Source organism: Rattus norvegicus, chromosome X, assembly GCF_036323735.1.
Source record: "Rattus norvegicus strain BN/NHsdMcwi chromosome X, GRCr8, whole genome shotgun sequence".
NCBI classification, from domain to species: domain Eukaryota; kingdom Metazoa; phylum Chordata; class Mammalia; order Rodentia; family Muridae; genus Rattus; species Rattus norvegicus.
Window position 1 is genome coordinate 83,004,756 of NC_086039.1, and position 16,237 is coordinate 83,020,992.

The 16,237-nt window shown below is 36.6% G+C and overlaps 1 protein-coding gene across 9 annotated transcripts in view; it reads left to right on the plus strand.

The window, feature by feature from the left end:
* Positions 1-16,237, plus strand: part of Dach2 (dachshund family transcription factor 2) — a 565,808-nt gene that overhangs the window by 360,382 nt on the left and 189,189 nt on the right. For all 9 annotated transcript variants that reach the window (XM_063280376.1, XM_039100249.2, XM_039100247.2 and 6 more), the window contains one exon: positions 8,099-8,230. In XM_063280376.1, coding sequence (XP_063136446.1) covers positions 8,099-8,230 — 132 coding nt within the window. The remainder of the gene's footprint in view (positions 1-8,098; positions 8,231-16,237) is intronic.

Sequence of the window (16,237 nt, forward strand, 5' to 3'; positions counted from 1 at the left end):
CTCCCCTTTTACTAGAACCCACTTTGGGCCTATCACTGGACCTTCTTTTCCTCAGGCGCTTCTCCATTTCCTTCTCTACATTTCATTCAGATAAGAAGAATTGTGGACCAGTTGGCTGTGGGAATGCAACCCCATCCCTCACTTGATGCACTATCTTTCTGCTGGAGGTGGATTCAATAAGTTTCCTATCCCCATTGTAGGGCCTTTCATCTAGGGTCCCCACTTTGAGTTCTGATAGTCTCTTACTCCCCAGGTCTCTATTACATTCTACAGGGCCTTCCCAACCTCCTTCCTCCCAAAGTTACTTGTTTCCATTCTTTCTGCAGGCCCTCAGGGCTTCAGTCCTTTTCCCCCAACCAATGCCAGATCATGTTTCCCTCTCCCACAACCCACATCCCCTTTCCCTCCTCTGTCCCTCCTTCCCTCCCGCTTTGTGGTTACCTTCTTCTCCCTCCCAAGTAGATCTGAGGTGTCCTTACTTGGGCCCTTCAGCTTGTTTACCTTTTTTAGTTCTGTGGAGTGTATCTTGGGTATTCTGTACTTTTTTTGGCTAATATCCCCTTATTAGTGAGATCATACCATATATGTCCTTTTGAGTCTGTGTTACTTCACTCAGGATGACATTTTCTAGTTCCATCCATTTGCCTACAAAACTCAGGATGTCCTCATTCTTAATAGTTGGGCGTAAGTGAACCACATTTTCTGTACCCATTCTTCTGTCATGGGACATCTGGGTTATATGTCCTTTTGAGTCTGTGTTACTTCACTCAGGATGACATTTTTTAGTTCCATCCATTTGCCTACAAAACTCAGGATGTCCTCATTCTTAATAGTTGGGTGTAAGTGAACCACATTTTCTGTACCCATTCTTCTGTCATGGGACATCTGGGTTGTTTCCAGCTTCTGGCTATCACAAATAAGGCCACTATGAACATAGAAGAAAATGTGCCCCTGGGGCAAAGTGAGGCATCTTTGGGGTATATTCTCTAGAGTGGTATTTCTGGATATTTAGATAGGTCTATTTCCAATTTTCTTAGGAACTTCCAAGTACCAGTTTGCAATCCCACGAGCAATGGAGGAGTGTTCCTCTTTCTCCACATCCTTGCTAACATGTGTTTTCACCTGAAGTTTTGATCTTAACCATGCTGGCTGGTGTAAGCTGGAATCCCAGAGCCATTTCAATTTGCATTTCTTTCATCACTAAGGACTTTGAACATTTCTTTATGTGGTTCTCAGTCATTGGAGATTCCTCTGTTGTGAATTCTCAGTTTAGTTCTATATCCCATTTTTTTTGATTGGGTTGTTTGGTTTTTTGGTGGTAATATTCTTGAGTTCTTTATATATTTTTGATATTAGCCCTCTATCAGATGTAGGGTTGGTGAAGATTTTTTTCCCAATCTGTAGAATTCCAATGTGTCTTACAGAAGCTTTCTAGTTTCATGAGGTCCCATTTATCAATTCTTGATCTTAGAGCCTGAACCATTGGAGTTCTGTTTAGAAAATTTCCCCTTGTGCCAATGAGTTCAAGGCTCTGTCCCACTTTCTCTTCTATTAGATTCAGTGTATCTGGTTTTATGTCAAGGTCCTTGATACACTTGGACTTGAGTTTTGTGCAAGGTGACAAATATGGGTCTATTTTAATTTTTCTACATGCAGACATCCAATTAGACCAGCACCATTTAGTGAAGATGCTTTCTTTTTTCCATTGTATATTTTTGGCTTCTTTGTCAAAGGTCAAGTGTGCACAAGTGTGTGCTTTTATTTCTGGGTCTTCATTTCTATTCCATTTATCAAACTACTGTCTGTCTCTGTACCAATACCATGCAGTTTTTATCACTATTGCTCTGTAACAGAGCTTGAGGTCAGGGATGGTGATTCCCTCAGCTGTTCTTTTATTGTTAAGAATTGTTTTCGCTATACAATGGGGCAGTAATACCCTCTTCAATAACATGCATTTGAAAAGGTAGGTATCCACAAGCAGAAATGGGAAACTGATATGTTCACCAAACGAATTAAAAACTTAAAATAAATGATGCAAAACCACCCAACTTCCTGTACAAAATATAGAGAAAAAATGTTTTGGCACGTGCCTTAAAAATGATTCCTTAAGGGCTGGAGAGTTGGCTCAACAGTTAAGAGCACTGACTGCTCTTCCTAGGGGTTCTGAGTTCAAATACCAGCAGCAACATGGTGGCTCACAACCATCTGTAATGAGATCTGATGTCCTCTTCTGGTTTGTCTGACGACAGCTACAGTGTACTCACTCACATATATTAAATAAATAAATCTTAAAAAAAGTGATTCCTTGAAAATGACACAAAATGGACATGTGACTATATCATAGTGGAAAGCTGCTGAACAGCAAAGAAAATAGTTGTAACAAAAGTAAAAAACAACTTATGAAAGGAAAAAAATATTCCTAGATCACATATCCAAGAAAAAAGCTAATATTTCAACACGTATACAGCAGATGTAAAGCCCAATAACACCATGAACAATGTCATAAACATTAAGTATATACTAGTTGATACATGTAGGAAAATCAGAATCAGGAATACGGATAGATATTTCATTTTCCTTATAATTACACTACTCATGATAGCCAATAATATAACTTAAATTTCTATAAGCAGATGTGTACATAAAGAAATTATTCATTATCAATAGTATATACAGTGGAATATTTCTCAACTTAAAAATAATTTTGTTATTATTACTTCTGACATATGTGAACATCAAGATTGTTATTCTAAGAGAATAAACTAGACATAGAAAAATATTAAATAGAACATGTTACATAATGAATACAAAATACTCAGAGTTATAGATGCAGAGTGAATTTGCATGTAGGCTTGACAGTGCAGGGACCGGGGACCCACTAGTTAAAGAGTAGAACATTGTTTGGATAATCAGGGTTTTGCATACTTAAGATTTTGTTGAAATATTTTTATACAATATATTTTGATCACAGTTTTTCTTTGATTATCTCTTCCTGAATTCTCCACAGTGATTCAAGTCCATTCATTCTCTCTTTCTTTAGAAAACAAACAGCAGATCAAAAACCAAATAAATGAATAAAATTTTTTTTTAAAAATTCATGGAAACCACAGATGGACATACAAATGAACAGAAGCAAATTCCATTAAAACAGAAAATCAGAAAATATAACATACAGAAAAAATAGTGGTAAGACAAAAATGTTCAGATGAAGCACTCTGAGAGGAAAACCTTCCAAAAATACCATTCTGTATATTTTGCGTTGCTCATCTATTGCTGAGGGTGGAGCTGCCCTCAAGAGTGGCATGTATGCCCTGTGAGACCACATTGGAGAAAACTAATCTCTCTTTTGCAAGAGGTTTTAAGTGGAGATAGCTTTTTGGTTAAAGAATGGGAGTCCTGTTCAATGACCGCAGTGCTGGGACCCTTTCTGACTTATATGGAATTTGTGCATGCTGCCCTTGTCTCTCAGAGTCCACATGTGCCTCGGTCCTGCTGTGTCTAAAAGGCCTTGTTTCCTTCCTGTCTTCCATCCCACCTTGTTCTTACAATACTTCTCTCCCCTCTTCAATAGAATTTCCCAAACCCTGACAGGAGGGAATTGATGGACACATCTTATTTAAAACTAAGCATTCCAACATTGGAAGAGTAGGTCTTATTTTGACTATTCTTATCATAGCCTCTGCCCCAAAAATTACATGGCAGGAATCTTCACAAAGGAGATTTATGACACATATTTTAGTAACAGTTTCATTTATATGATTTTACCTACAAAGACAAATTGTATATACTATATAAGTACAGCTTTTTATATGATAGCCATTCTTTAATGAAACATGAAAGGAAGTAAATAGCAAATTAAATATTTAAAAAACGTAATTACAAAAGGTACGGGGATAGACTATTGTATATGTCACATGCTATCATGTAGTCAGTAGTTAGAGTAACCAGTCTTTCTGTTTGCTCTGCTGTCCCTGAGACATGGGGATAGAGTGGGTTATTCAGATGTTCCAATAATGACTGATTATCCCAGAAACTTTTTTTCTCGGAGCTGGGGACCGAACCCAGGGCCTTGCGCATGCTAGGCAAGCGCTCTACAGCTGAGCTAAATCCCCAATCCCAGAAACTTATTCTCTACACTTTGACAATTAGTAAGTCTCTTACATTCATTGTCATCCACTACATAAAGAAGTTTTTTGAATGAGTAATGAAAGCTACACTCATCTATGATTATAGTGATATATACTTAGAACCACTTGAATAATATATCTGTTTAGTAAAATAATAGTAGTCATTTATTCCCTTAAGATCTCTGAGCTTCCTTACCAGGGATTCCTGGTTATATTCACATCACCAGAAATGACTTTTTTCTTTGGAGGAGTGCCATAAATTTATTCAGACATCATTTTTTATCATCATTACAGTTATGTCACCTTTGTGTTTGTGGCTATATTCTTGCCAGACTGATTGATATTGTAGCCCCCAGGGTTCACAATTGGGTAAGAATGTTGATTACTGTTTCCCTCATACAGCTACATTGTAACTTCTGACATTATGGAAGCTTGCCAAAAGGGATGAATCTTCTAGACCAGAAAAAGCTTGATTTAACTCCCTATGTCTCAAATATGTAGTGCTTTGAGCCATAGGGTCTTACTCTCAATTTTTGTTAGGCAAACAAGAACTATGACTGCAGCCAGTATTTTTAGGAGTTTGTAAGTTTTCCAGACTAGCACATCAATGGGACATATAACATTTCTGGCACTGAGCTTTTTACTAGAAGAGACACAAAGTTTGTATGAGCTAGAAGTAAAGCATTAGTGGGGTAAAACATTATTTTGTTGATATGACTGTTACATTTATGGACTCATGAAGCTGTGGTTGCCTACAGGAGACCTGCACAAAATCAAGTCAGTTAGCATTCCAGCATAGATATGGGAATGTCTCATGAGCTCACATTCCTAGCTGAGGAGTTATTGATTATTAATGTGTGCCATATGTAGAAGTCTGTTTTCTTTAGAGGTGTGCCCTCAGACCATGCTTCAGGAGATGCCCCTAAACCTATTCATAATACACCCGTGACACCTCACTAATATGGCTGCCTTAACTAGATCTGAGCAATAGGAACACCAATAGATGAGTTATCATGGAACACACATTCAACATGGAAGAGGCAAATCTCATGAATCTGCCTGTAAATAAAGAGCTACCGATGACTAAGGACAATTGAGAGATGGATAGCACTAATTTAAGCTTAGATGATTTTGAAATAAAGTTGGAAGGAAAATTTTGGAGAGAGAATCTGAGAGGAGTCAGAAGGAGCTAAAAGGATTGAATAAAATTATCAGTGATGAACTTAAAACGTTATACTTGTTAAAATTACAATAACTAAATATTAGTCTGATAATGAAACAGGCACATAAGAATAGAAGTTATAGTAGTAAATGCTCAAATATAAGTAAATGTGTGTTTCCTTGACAACATGGGTATGTCTTCCATTCTAACTCCATTTCAGTCACTTAAATATAAATATTTTGTTATTTTGTGTCTTAATATATGATTTTTATTTTAAAATTAGATATTATTACATTATTTTGTCCCTTCCCTTTCCTCCCTCTAACTCCTTCCATGTAATCTATTCTCCCTTCATTTTAAATCTATTGTTTCTGTTAGAAATGGTTATTGTTGGATATATGTGTAAATATATCAATTTAGAGGTATAGCAAATTGATTCCATTCACTTATGTATGTGCATATAATTTCAATGTTTACCACTTAGTTTGGATATTCAATTAAGGATTCTCATCCATAGCGATGACTAAACCACCAGTCTAGGTTGGAAATTAAGGAATTTACCCCTTTCATGATAACATTTTGTTATTGCTATTGTTCAGGTCTCGTTATGACAGCCATGTGCTTGAGATATCATGAGTGTGTACCTTCCTTGTAATTTGTTAGGAGACAAAGTCACATCTGATCTTCTGACTTTATATCTCTTATAATTCTACATTGTTTTCCACTATGTACCTTGAGCATTAGATACGGATGTTACACTGTAGACCTATCCAGTGAGTCTGGGTTCTAGGTCTAAGACTGGCTGTTCTCTACATATTGACCAGTTGTGTTCCTCTTGAAGGGTCTCTCTTCTATGCACAAAAGCATACTTGATGAAGGACTAGTGCCTCCCAGAGTTATATGGGTAGAAGGAAAAAAATTAAAATGCAGTTAGGACATATGATGGTTTACTAAAGTGGTAGAAAGGTCTCCTCTAAGATTCAAGATATTAGTATCCCTGGAAACGTTAGATTCCAGTACCAGGTATGATTTTCATCCTGTTGAGTAGGCTTTAATTCTAATTTGTGTTGTTTACTGAACAGGTATAGCTAACAATATTATGCTTACAGGAATATATTGCCAAGCAGATCATTACTGGGCTTCACAAACGGGCAGGATCTCTTGGCAGCAGTATAGTTAGTGTCTTTTGATATTGTTGGTGTTGTCAAAGCTAATCCTCAAGGAGGTGACTTTCAGGATAGGTACAACTCAAATTCTCTGGGTTCTATGTCTGAAATGCATAGCATTTTCAACAATAAGAGCTTCAATCTCTAAGATCAAAAAAACAGCAATAAGAAAAGCCTATTCTGATTCTGGAGTCTTTTGAACTCCCCTAACAAACAACTTAAAATGGATTTTGTCATGCCTAGCCGCAGGGCTTTTGTTAGTGATATAATGGTGTGTGTGTGTGTGTGTGTGTGTGTGTGTGTGTGTGTGTGTGTGTATCAAGTATAGTGTGTGTAATGTTACATAAAAATAATATGATTCTTTATGACTTTTTCAATCATCCTTAGTATTTTATTTTTCTTTCTTTTGTTCTTCTCCTTCTTTATGGTACACTCCTCAACTAATGCCTCAACCCCATTTTTATTTCCAATTCTGCTATCATATTGCTTGGATTGTTCCACTGCCCTCTTTTCATCTCTACTGCTGTCCATCCAATAGTCCCTTTTAAATTTAAATTTATTTATTCCTCTCCCCATCCCCCAACCCTTCTCCTCTGAGAGGGTGGAACACACACTGCATATCCATTTATCCTGCCACATTAAGGCTCTGCCAGATTAGGTGCGTCCTCTCCCATTGAGGCCAGAGTAGGCAGCCATGGAGACTGAGTTGCATGTCTGCTACATATGCCCTGGGGCCTCATTCCAGCCCATGAATTTTCTTTGGTTTGTGCCTCAGTCTCTGAGAGTTCTTAGGTGTCCAGGTTAGTTGACTCTGTTGTTCTTCCTGTGTGGTTCCCTTCCCCTTCAGGGCCTTTCATCCTTCCCTCAACTCCTCCACAAGTGTTCCTGACCTCTTGTCCAATATTCGGATGTGGGTATCTGCATTTGTTTTAGTCTGCTGCTGTGTAGAGCCTCTGAGAGGACAGTTATGCAAGCATAACAGAGTATAATTAATAATATCAGGAATTGATATTTGGCTACGGGATGGATTTCTGCATTGGGCTGGTTATTAGTTGGCCTTTCCTTTAGTCTCTGCCCCATACCTACATTTCCTTTAGGGTCCAAAGTTCTGTGGGTGGGTTGGTGTCCTTATCTCTCCACTTTGGATCCTTCCTGGCTACAGGGGTGACCTCTTCAGGTTCTATGTCCCCACTGTTAGGTATATTGGCAATGGTTACTCACATTTATTCCTGGGAGCCTCCACTATCCCTTGTCTCTTTGGCTTCCTAGAGATTCTAATCTCCCTCTCATCCCTGGCAGCTGTAGATTGTTCATACCTACACAGATTTTAAGTTTTTGCTGTTAATACTTCCTTTACTTAAAAAAAAAAGAATAACGTGAACAACTGAAATGTTTAACCTTTTTACTTGTTTCTCTGTGCATTAGAATAAGACCCATAGTCTAATCTTTCAAAACAAGATTTTCATGCTATTTTTGTAAGGAGTTATTATGAGTTGAAAATACACTTTAAATGTACATTATTTTAATGCTTACTTGTGGTTTACCTTTCTGCATATTCATCCAGCATACTCTTTTTAAAACTGCATAGATTTTACTGTCATGAAGAAATGATTCTCATTTGTAAATTGATGATTCTGGTTTAGGTATAACAGCTGCAGCGATGGCTGAGGCAATGAAGCTACAGAAAATGAAGCTTATGGCAATGAATACTCTTCAGGGTAATGGAAGCCAAAATGGGACTGAGTCTGAGCCAGACGACCTTAATTCCACCACAGGTGAGTATCTTCAGCAGTTGCCAAAAGGTGACACTTGCTGTTTTTGTTATATAATGGAAGAGAGAAGAAAAAGGAACAAAGAATACTGGTTCTGGAAAGAACATTTAGCTTTTTAAAAACACGTTACACACAACATAATACACTATTACAGGTATAAACCCAGAGTCCCATTTCATAGTCATTTACAAATATCTGGTGTGTGTGTGTGTGTGTGTGTGTGTGTGTGTGTGTGTGTGTGTGTGTCTGTGTCTGTGTCTGTGTCTGTGTCTGTGTCTGTGTTTGACAGAAGATTTCTCTATATAGCACAGATTGGTCATAAATCCACACCTTCCTCCTTCCTTAGACATCATGCTTGTCACCTTTCTACTTTTTGTTGGGCAATTTCATTCTAATTGTTATATTAGCTATTGTACTCCTATCTGAAAAACAGTGCCCTATTGCAGATTAAAGACATACTACTTACCTCATCATTCTCAAAGAGAAAGGTGCAACCCATATTCCAGGTTGGTTGTACCAGTCTTCTCAGTTGTAGAACCAACCACCTGTTTAGGTGAGTGCTGGGTCTGCTAGATTCAAACCATTATTGACCAAGCCTAAGTTCAACAGCAGTACAAAAGAGAGCTCTCAAAAAAGAAAAGGCAAAAGAGAAAAATAAAGATGTTTATAGTGATATGTTTTTTCACTTCATACTGATTGCTTTTTCTTTTATTTTATGATAATTGTAACTTGACCTTTATCATTTGATAGTATTCTTACAGTTCTGAATTATGCAATCACAACTCGTAGCATATGTAGATAAATAAATGAATAAATTAATGATTAAGATTTGATTTAAGAGAAAAATAACAAATGAAGCAACAAATAATGGTTGCAGGAGCTACAGGTTCCCAAGCTAAATTCAAAATAATGCAGCAAGTAGATTGGTAGGCTTCTTACTTTCTATCTATGCTTCTGGACATGAAAGAATGCCATGACTTTATTTTGGAGGGAAATGGAAAATTGAATTAAGGAGGAAAAATATTTAATCAAATCAAAATGTAAAATGACTGATCTTAATACATTATGGATCTCTCCATGTATACTTGCAATGTTCCTGATGAATTACAGGCTTAGGTAGAGCGTTGGTGCAATTTAACAGGAAATAAGTTGAAAATTCATGTTTTATGGATTTATAATATTTGGACTGCTAGCTGCTATAATTCCCACGAAAATACAGTGAAAATGTTGTTCTAATATTTGTAGATTCGCAAATCAAAAGAAACAGAGGCACAGAACATTATACTTTGTCTAAGTCATAAAGCTATTGAATTCCAGCTTTAAATATTGATCTCGCATTTGATTCAGTCCAAAGGGTTGATCTTTTAACATTCTTTCTAGTCACCAATGCTGTATTGATCTAATCATTGAGCTAAAGAGATATTAAAATGAGTATACAAGAAGAGAACTACCAGCTTCTATGTTCAACGGCCTATCAACTCAAGCTGAAATTCAGCCTTAAAGTTTCTTAAATGTGCCCAGAATTAAACCAAGATTAGACAGGAGCTTAGCATTGCTGTAGTCTGAGAGTCACCACCAGCAACTGACTGAGACAGATGCAGGTACTCACAGGCAACCATTCAACTGAGATCGGGGACCCATATGAAAGGGTTAGGGGAAGGATTGAAGGAACTGAAAAGGATGGCAACCCTGACCAACAACATCAGCTATTGTGGACACCTGGGGGCTCCCAAAGACTAAGCCACCAAAAAACAGTGCACATAGTTTGGTCCAAGGCCCCTGACACATATGTAGCACAGGGCTGCCTTTTCTGGCCTCAGTGGGAGAATATATGCCTAATCCTGTAGACACTTATAGACTCAGGGAGAGAGATGCCCAAGGGATGGGGGGTGGTCACCCTTTCAGAGGTGAAGGGGAGCAAGGATAGGGGGAAAACTCTTTGAAGGGGAACTGGAAGGGAGGGCAACATTTGGGATGTAAATAAATAAAATAATTAATAATAATATAAATCATTTTGATATGCTAAAAATGTGACCAGTGTATGAAAACAAAAGCCCTTTGAAATTTAATGTTTTTGTGAAAGCATAAAGGCACTCAGTACCCTACATTATATATATTTCAGGACATCACAAACTATTTTGAGTAACATACCAGTGCCCCAAATTCTGGCAGTAAATAATTATTAATGTTATTTCCTAGATATAATCTTCTCCTTCTTAAGATGTAAGTTAGTGCTATAAAAGATTTTCTCCTATATTTCATGCTATATGGGGTACTATAGAAACACAATACAGTAGTCTCTGTCATGGACCATGCAACATTTACAATAAAATTTCCTTATTTTGATACAGAGGGAAATCACTTGCACCCTGTGTAGAAAAGGAAAACAAAGTTGAATATACATACTGGTAGTGGTCTATTTAAGTTTCTGAGTTTTTATATAGTCTGCATTATTGAAATCTTGATAAACAACAGAATAATAAATTAAAATTTTAAAAGTTTACATTAAAATGTAATCTTTTTTTTTTTTTTTATTAACTTGAGTATTTCTTATATACATTTCGAGTGTTATTCCCTTTCCCGGTTTCCGGGCAAACATCCCCCTCCCCCCTCCCCTTCCTTATGGGTGTTCCCCTCCCAACCCTCCCCCCATTGCCGCCCTCCCCCCATAGACTAGTTCACTGTGGGTTCAGTCTTAGCAGGACCCAGGGCTTCCCCTTCCACTGGTGCTCTTACTAGGATATTCATTGCTACCTATGGGGTCAGAGTCCAGGGTCAGTCCATGTATAGTCTTTAGGTAGTGGCTTAGTCCCTGGAAGCTCTGGTTGCTTGGCATTGTTGTACTTTTGGGGTCTCGAGCCCCTTCAAGCTCTTCCAGTTCTTTCTCTGATTCCTTCAATAGGGGACCTATTCTCAGTTCAGTGGTTTGCTGCTGGCATTCGCCTCTATATTTGCTGTATTCTGGCTGTGTCTCTTATTTAAGAATTTTATGTGAGACTGGCCTTTCTTAATCTGAGAGACCGGTGTGTCTTTGATATCCTTAGGTTTCCTATCTCAGGATTTAAAATGAGATCGAAGACTGTGCCAGATTTCTCATTTTTCAACTTTAGTTTATTTTAGTGCCTCCCAGGAGAAAAAAAAAAGTACTGCATCTTGACAAGGGAGATCAGAGTCAGCAAAATTTATGGCCTAATTACTAGTTATGGGCATGATCTTCCTGAATGTTCATGGTTTAAATAGAACTGGAAAAATTGCATGTATAATCCAAAGGAGAACTAGGTCTTAGAGAATAACTATGATATTATTTACATGGTGGATACTGGATAAAATCATGCAAACAAATTGTACTTAATACAGTAATAATATTCAATTAACTTGGTTATGAATTATCAGGGAAGAATATGCATTGAATTTTCATTTAAATGCTGACATAAAAGTGAACATTCAGTTATAAGGCAATAGTCATTTTGTGTTTTGTTATATGAAATTCTAATGATTTGACTTAAGATTGATAATCTCTCATATTTAACAACAAAACGGCAACATTTTGATCTCTAAAAAAGAGAAAATAAAGATCGGTAAATTTTGATGATTATGATCTAAAACAGAATGTATTAAAAAAAACAAATCATTATAGAGGTGACTATTCTAAAGTAGATGACAGGAAGGAAACACAAGATATAAATTATGAAAATACTGGGAAAAATAAATTTGTCATGGCCAAGAAAGACATATGAGGAAGCAGCATTAAATTGGTATTTCAAAGATGTGAGAGTGAAACAGAGATGGAATGACTTTATTTGGTGATTTAAACTGCCTGTACTATCTCCATGTAGAATTGTTTACAGATGACTGGTTCCTAGAGCCCTCAGGTCATGTCTATAGGTTGGAGAAGGTTTGTGCTTAAGGATGGCAGAAATGTAGCATTTGTTCAATACAAATGGCTGAGAAATACTTTAAAATGTTCAATAAAATAGTGGAGTTATCCTTAATTTGTTCTTCCCAAGCTCCTTTTTTTCATAAGGTAGATAAAAGACACAAGTCAGAAGATATATCTACTTGCATCAGATGATGAGCATGGTTTTTATAATAGGTATGGCCCCTATAGGCTCATATTTTAGAATATTATTCCCTAGTTGGTGTAACTGGTTGAAAAGTGTTAGAAATTCTGGCATTATTGGAGGAGCTGTGTCACTGGACTACTATCTTGAATATATCTCTGACAGATTTCTTGATATTACATTAATTATGTTCTATTTTGTTCCTAGAAAAACAAATTGTTCATTTGAATTTCTAAAACAATTTCTGACTAATGCTGTCATAAAAATGTGCAATACCCACAAATAAGCTCAAATTATTAAATAAGATTTAAAATTTTCTATAACTTTGCATTCAGCTTAATGGAAAATATTCAATTATATTTTCTACATTGTTATTAATATATTTACTTATCTTGTTACTGATACTCCAAGTCTTTCAAGAACCTCTCTACCTCTCATCCCATCTAAATCCAAACACGTCTGTCTCCCTTTTAGAAAACAAATAGGCATCTAAATGATAACATGAGCTAGAGAAAAGATTGAAGAAGCTGGCAGTGCTTGCATCCGCATAAGAACAACATTTGAGATGTAAATAAAAAGAATCCAATAAAATATGTAGTAAAAGAAAGATTCAAAACCACAAAAAAGAATATACTAAAACAAATAAAATAATATAAAACAAACCAAAAAAACAAAATAGGGCAAGATACATAAACAGAATACAAAAAGATCTAAAGAAAAGGTAGAAAAAACTGCATATAAAGACCCATTTTTATACAAACAGGAATCACATTAAGAGAAACAACTGGAAGCTGTAATATATACTCAAAGGACCTATGTGGGGAAAAGCCATGGCAAAATATGTAACAAAGAACCTCCAAAGATGTCATTGAATTTGTTTCCTGTTGCTCATCTACTGCTGGACATGAGGCCTGTCCTTAAGAGTGGTTTGTGTATCTGATGGGACTCCTTTAAAGAGAACTAAATATTAATTTGTGAGTTATAATCAGTTGGGAATAATTTCTGGTTTAGGGTTGGAGGCTTGTTTATACTTTTCCTAGAACTGTGACCTAATCTGGTGCAGACCCAGGGAGGCTCTGTGTGTGCTCCACGGTGTCCATGAGTTCATATGTGAGTCAGATCTACTATATTCAGAAGTCTCCCTTTCATTTGTGTCTTCCCCCTATTGTTCTTACACTCTTTATGCTTCTGCAACAGAGATCCCTGATTGGAGGGACTTGATAAAGACATCTTCTTTAGGGTGTTTCGAGATCTCTCTAGGTACACTGGCTGTGAGTTTCTTTATTATCATCTACCACAAGAGGAAGGTTCTCTGATGACAACTAAGAAAGATAGTGATCAATGTTGCTAGATCTAATTTTGTTGCTACGCTCCCTTAGAAGAATAGTAGCATTTGGTTTTCTCCTAGGTTACTTTCCTGTCTAGTGTCAGGTTCTTGGTCACCAAGCAGTGTTAGGGATGTGTTTCATCCCACTATTACACATAGAGTAGCAGTGAACATGGCTGTGCAATCATGTCTATGGTATGATGAAGCATCTTCTGGGTATATGCCCAAGAGTTATAGCTCGACCTTTAAGTCTATCCATTCTTATCTTCCTGAGGAACTATCACACTGATTTCCATAGTGATTTTACAGGTTTGCCTTTCCAACAGCAATACATGAGATTTCTCCTTCCCCAAAATACTAATCAGTGTGAATTTCCACTTGTTTTATTGACCTTTGCAATTCTGGTAGGTGAAAGATTAAATCTCAAAGTAGTTTTGATTCATAATCCCCAGAAGACTAAGAATGTTGAACACTCACTCATTTAGGTGCTTATTCATTGTTTTATTGATATCCACGTTTTTGAGTTCTATATATATTTTAGATATTAGTCCTTTATCAGATGTGTAGTTAGTAAGATTTTTTTCCCATTCAGTAGCCTGCTACTTTGTCCAAATGACGATGGTGCCCTTTGACTTACAGAAACTTTCAGTTTCACAGCGTCCCATTTATTAATGTTCTTAGTGCCTGTGTTAATGGTGTTTCTGTTCAGCAGGACTTACCCTTGGTAATGAGTTCAAGGCTATTTCTCACTTTCTCCAATATCAGATTCAGTGTTTTTGGTTTGATGTTGAAACCTTTGATCAATTTACAGTTAAGTTTTGTGCAAGATGATAAGTATGGATCTAGTTGCATTCATCTACATGCAGCAATCAAGATTGGCCAGCATCTTTTGTTGATACTTGTAATTTTGTAACTTACACTTTTCATTGACCCTTGTCCTTTAATTGTGCAAATTCAGGATTGTATTTAATTGTAATCATTTTATCAAACTATGATTTGAAATATCATCTTCTCCATACTCAGACCCAGAAGAGTATATGGAAAATTACTAGTTTCCTAAAGAGATTGAGGTTAACCATTGTGAATGTTTCTCATCACACAAACCATCTAGGCAACATCACAGTTCATCCTTCAAGACAGGAAGAGATTTCTAAATCTTTAGACTCATCATAAAATAAAAGAGACCACTTATCTAAAAATATATGGTCTATATTTAGTTGAGAGGTTTGAATAACTGTGGGAAAAAGACATTTTTCATTTTAGAAACTTTCATTTTAGTTAACTCTTTTGAAACATTCTGTAGAACTAGAGGCGAGAGGAGAAAAATTAAAATTTAAAGAAATAGGCTTTAAGAGGAAAAGCAACACCAGTGGAAGGGGAAGCCCTGGGTCCTGCTAAGACTGAACCCCCAGTGAACTAGTCTATGGGGGGAGGGCGGCAATGGGGGGAGGGTTGGGAGGGGAACACCCATAAGGAAGGGGAGGGGGGAGGGGGATGTTTGCCCAGAAACCGGGAAAGGGAATAACACTCGAAATGTATATAAGAAATACTCAAGTTAATAAAAAAAAAATCCAAAAAAAAAAAGAGGAAAAGCAACTATAAATGCTAGAAGAATTGTCAGGCAAGAATAGCATTCTCCTTTTTGAAGGCAGGCTGATAGCTTCTCTGATTCGTGGTATTTAATAGGTTCTGGAATGGCAGCACCATGACTCTGCATCAAGATTTCAGCATAAATAATGATCTGTTTTCGTTTCATTGGCTTCAGATGAGAAATTCTGTTTTTTATGGTTTTAGGAAATTAGTCTGTATATTATTGCTCCTGGAGCATTGTAATTAATCACTAAAGGTTGCTGCTGTGGAGAGCTTGTGGGAAGTAGATGCCTGAGTGATTATAATTGTAGCTATCAAGGAACAAGTGTAGCTATACAGCACTGGATCTTTTAAAATGACTAAAACGAAGTCTGATACATTTCTATTTACTAGTAGAAATACATCGTTATTACTTAACTCTGTTGCTTTTGTGCAGGAAGATCTGTGCACCATGATTTCCTCTAGACAATCTAAGATCATAATCATGCAAATCTTTATCCTTCTTGTTTTGATTTCTGTACTGGTTTAGCTTCTGGGGAGCAGATATTGAGAGTTTTGCTTTTTAGAAAATACAGGTTTCAGTGGGAAAGTTGAAGCATGTAGAACTGATTAACTTGCAATTTTCAATTGGAAAATCCCATGATTACATTTTTTTCTTTATGCCTTCCAAACATCCCAGTGATATGTCAAGATGTTTCTAGAGATTCAAGGGAAGCTTGCTTGCTTTGAACTGATCATGATACCAAAAAAAAAAAAAGAAGAAGAACAAAAACAAAAACAAAAAACAAACAAACAAACAAAAAACAAAAACAAAAACAAAACCCAAACAAACAAAAAACCCACCACTATTTCTGGAAGGGTTGTTTTGTGGAATTATCCTCTTCTAGACACATTTCTTCTAAACTGATAGCATCTTAAAACCAATGTAGGCTAACATCTCTTGCTACTGGAGAGGTATAGTATTTATTTTTGTTTTTAATATAACATTTTAACATTTCTGAGTGTTTCAGAAATGATGTTTTTACCATTTCT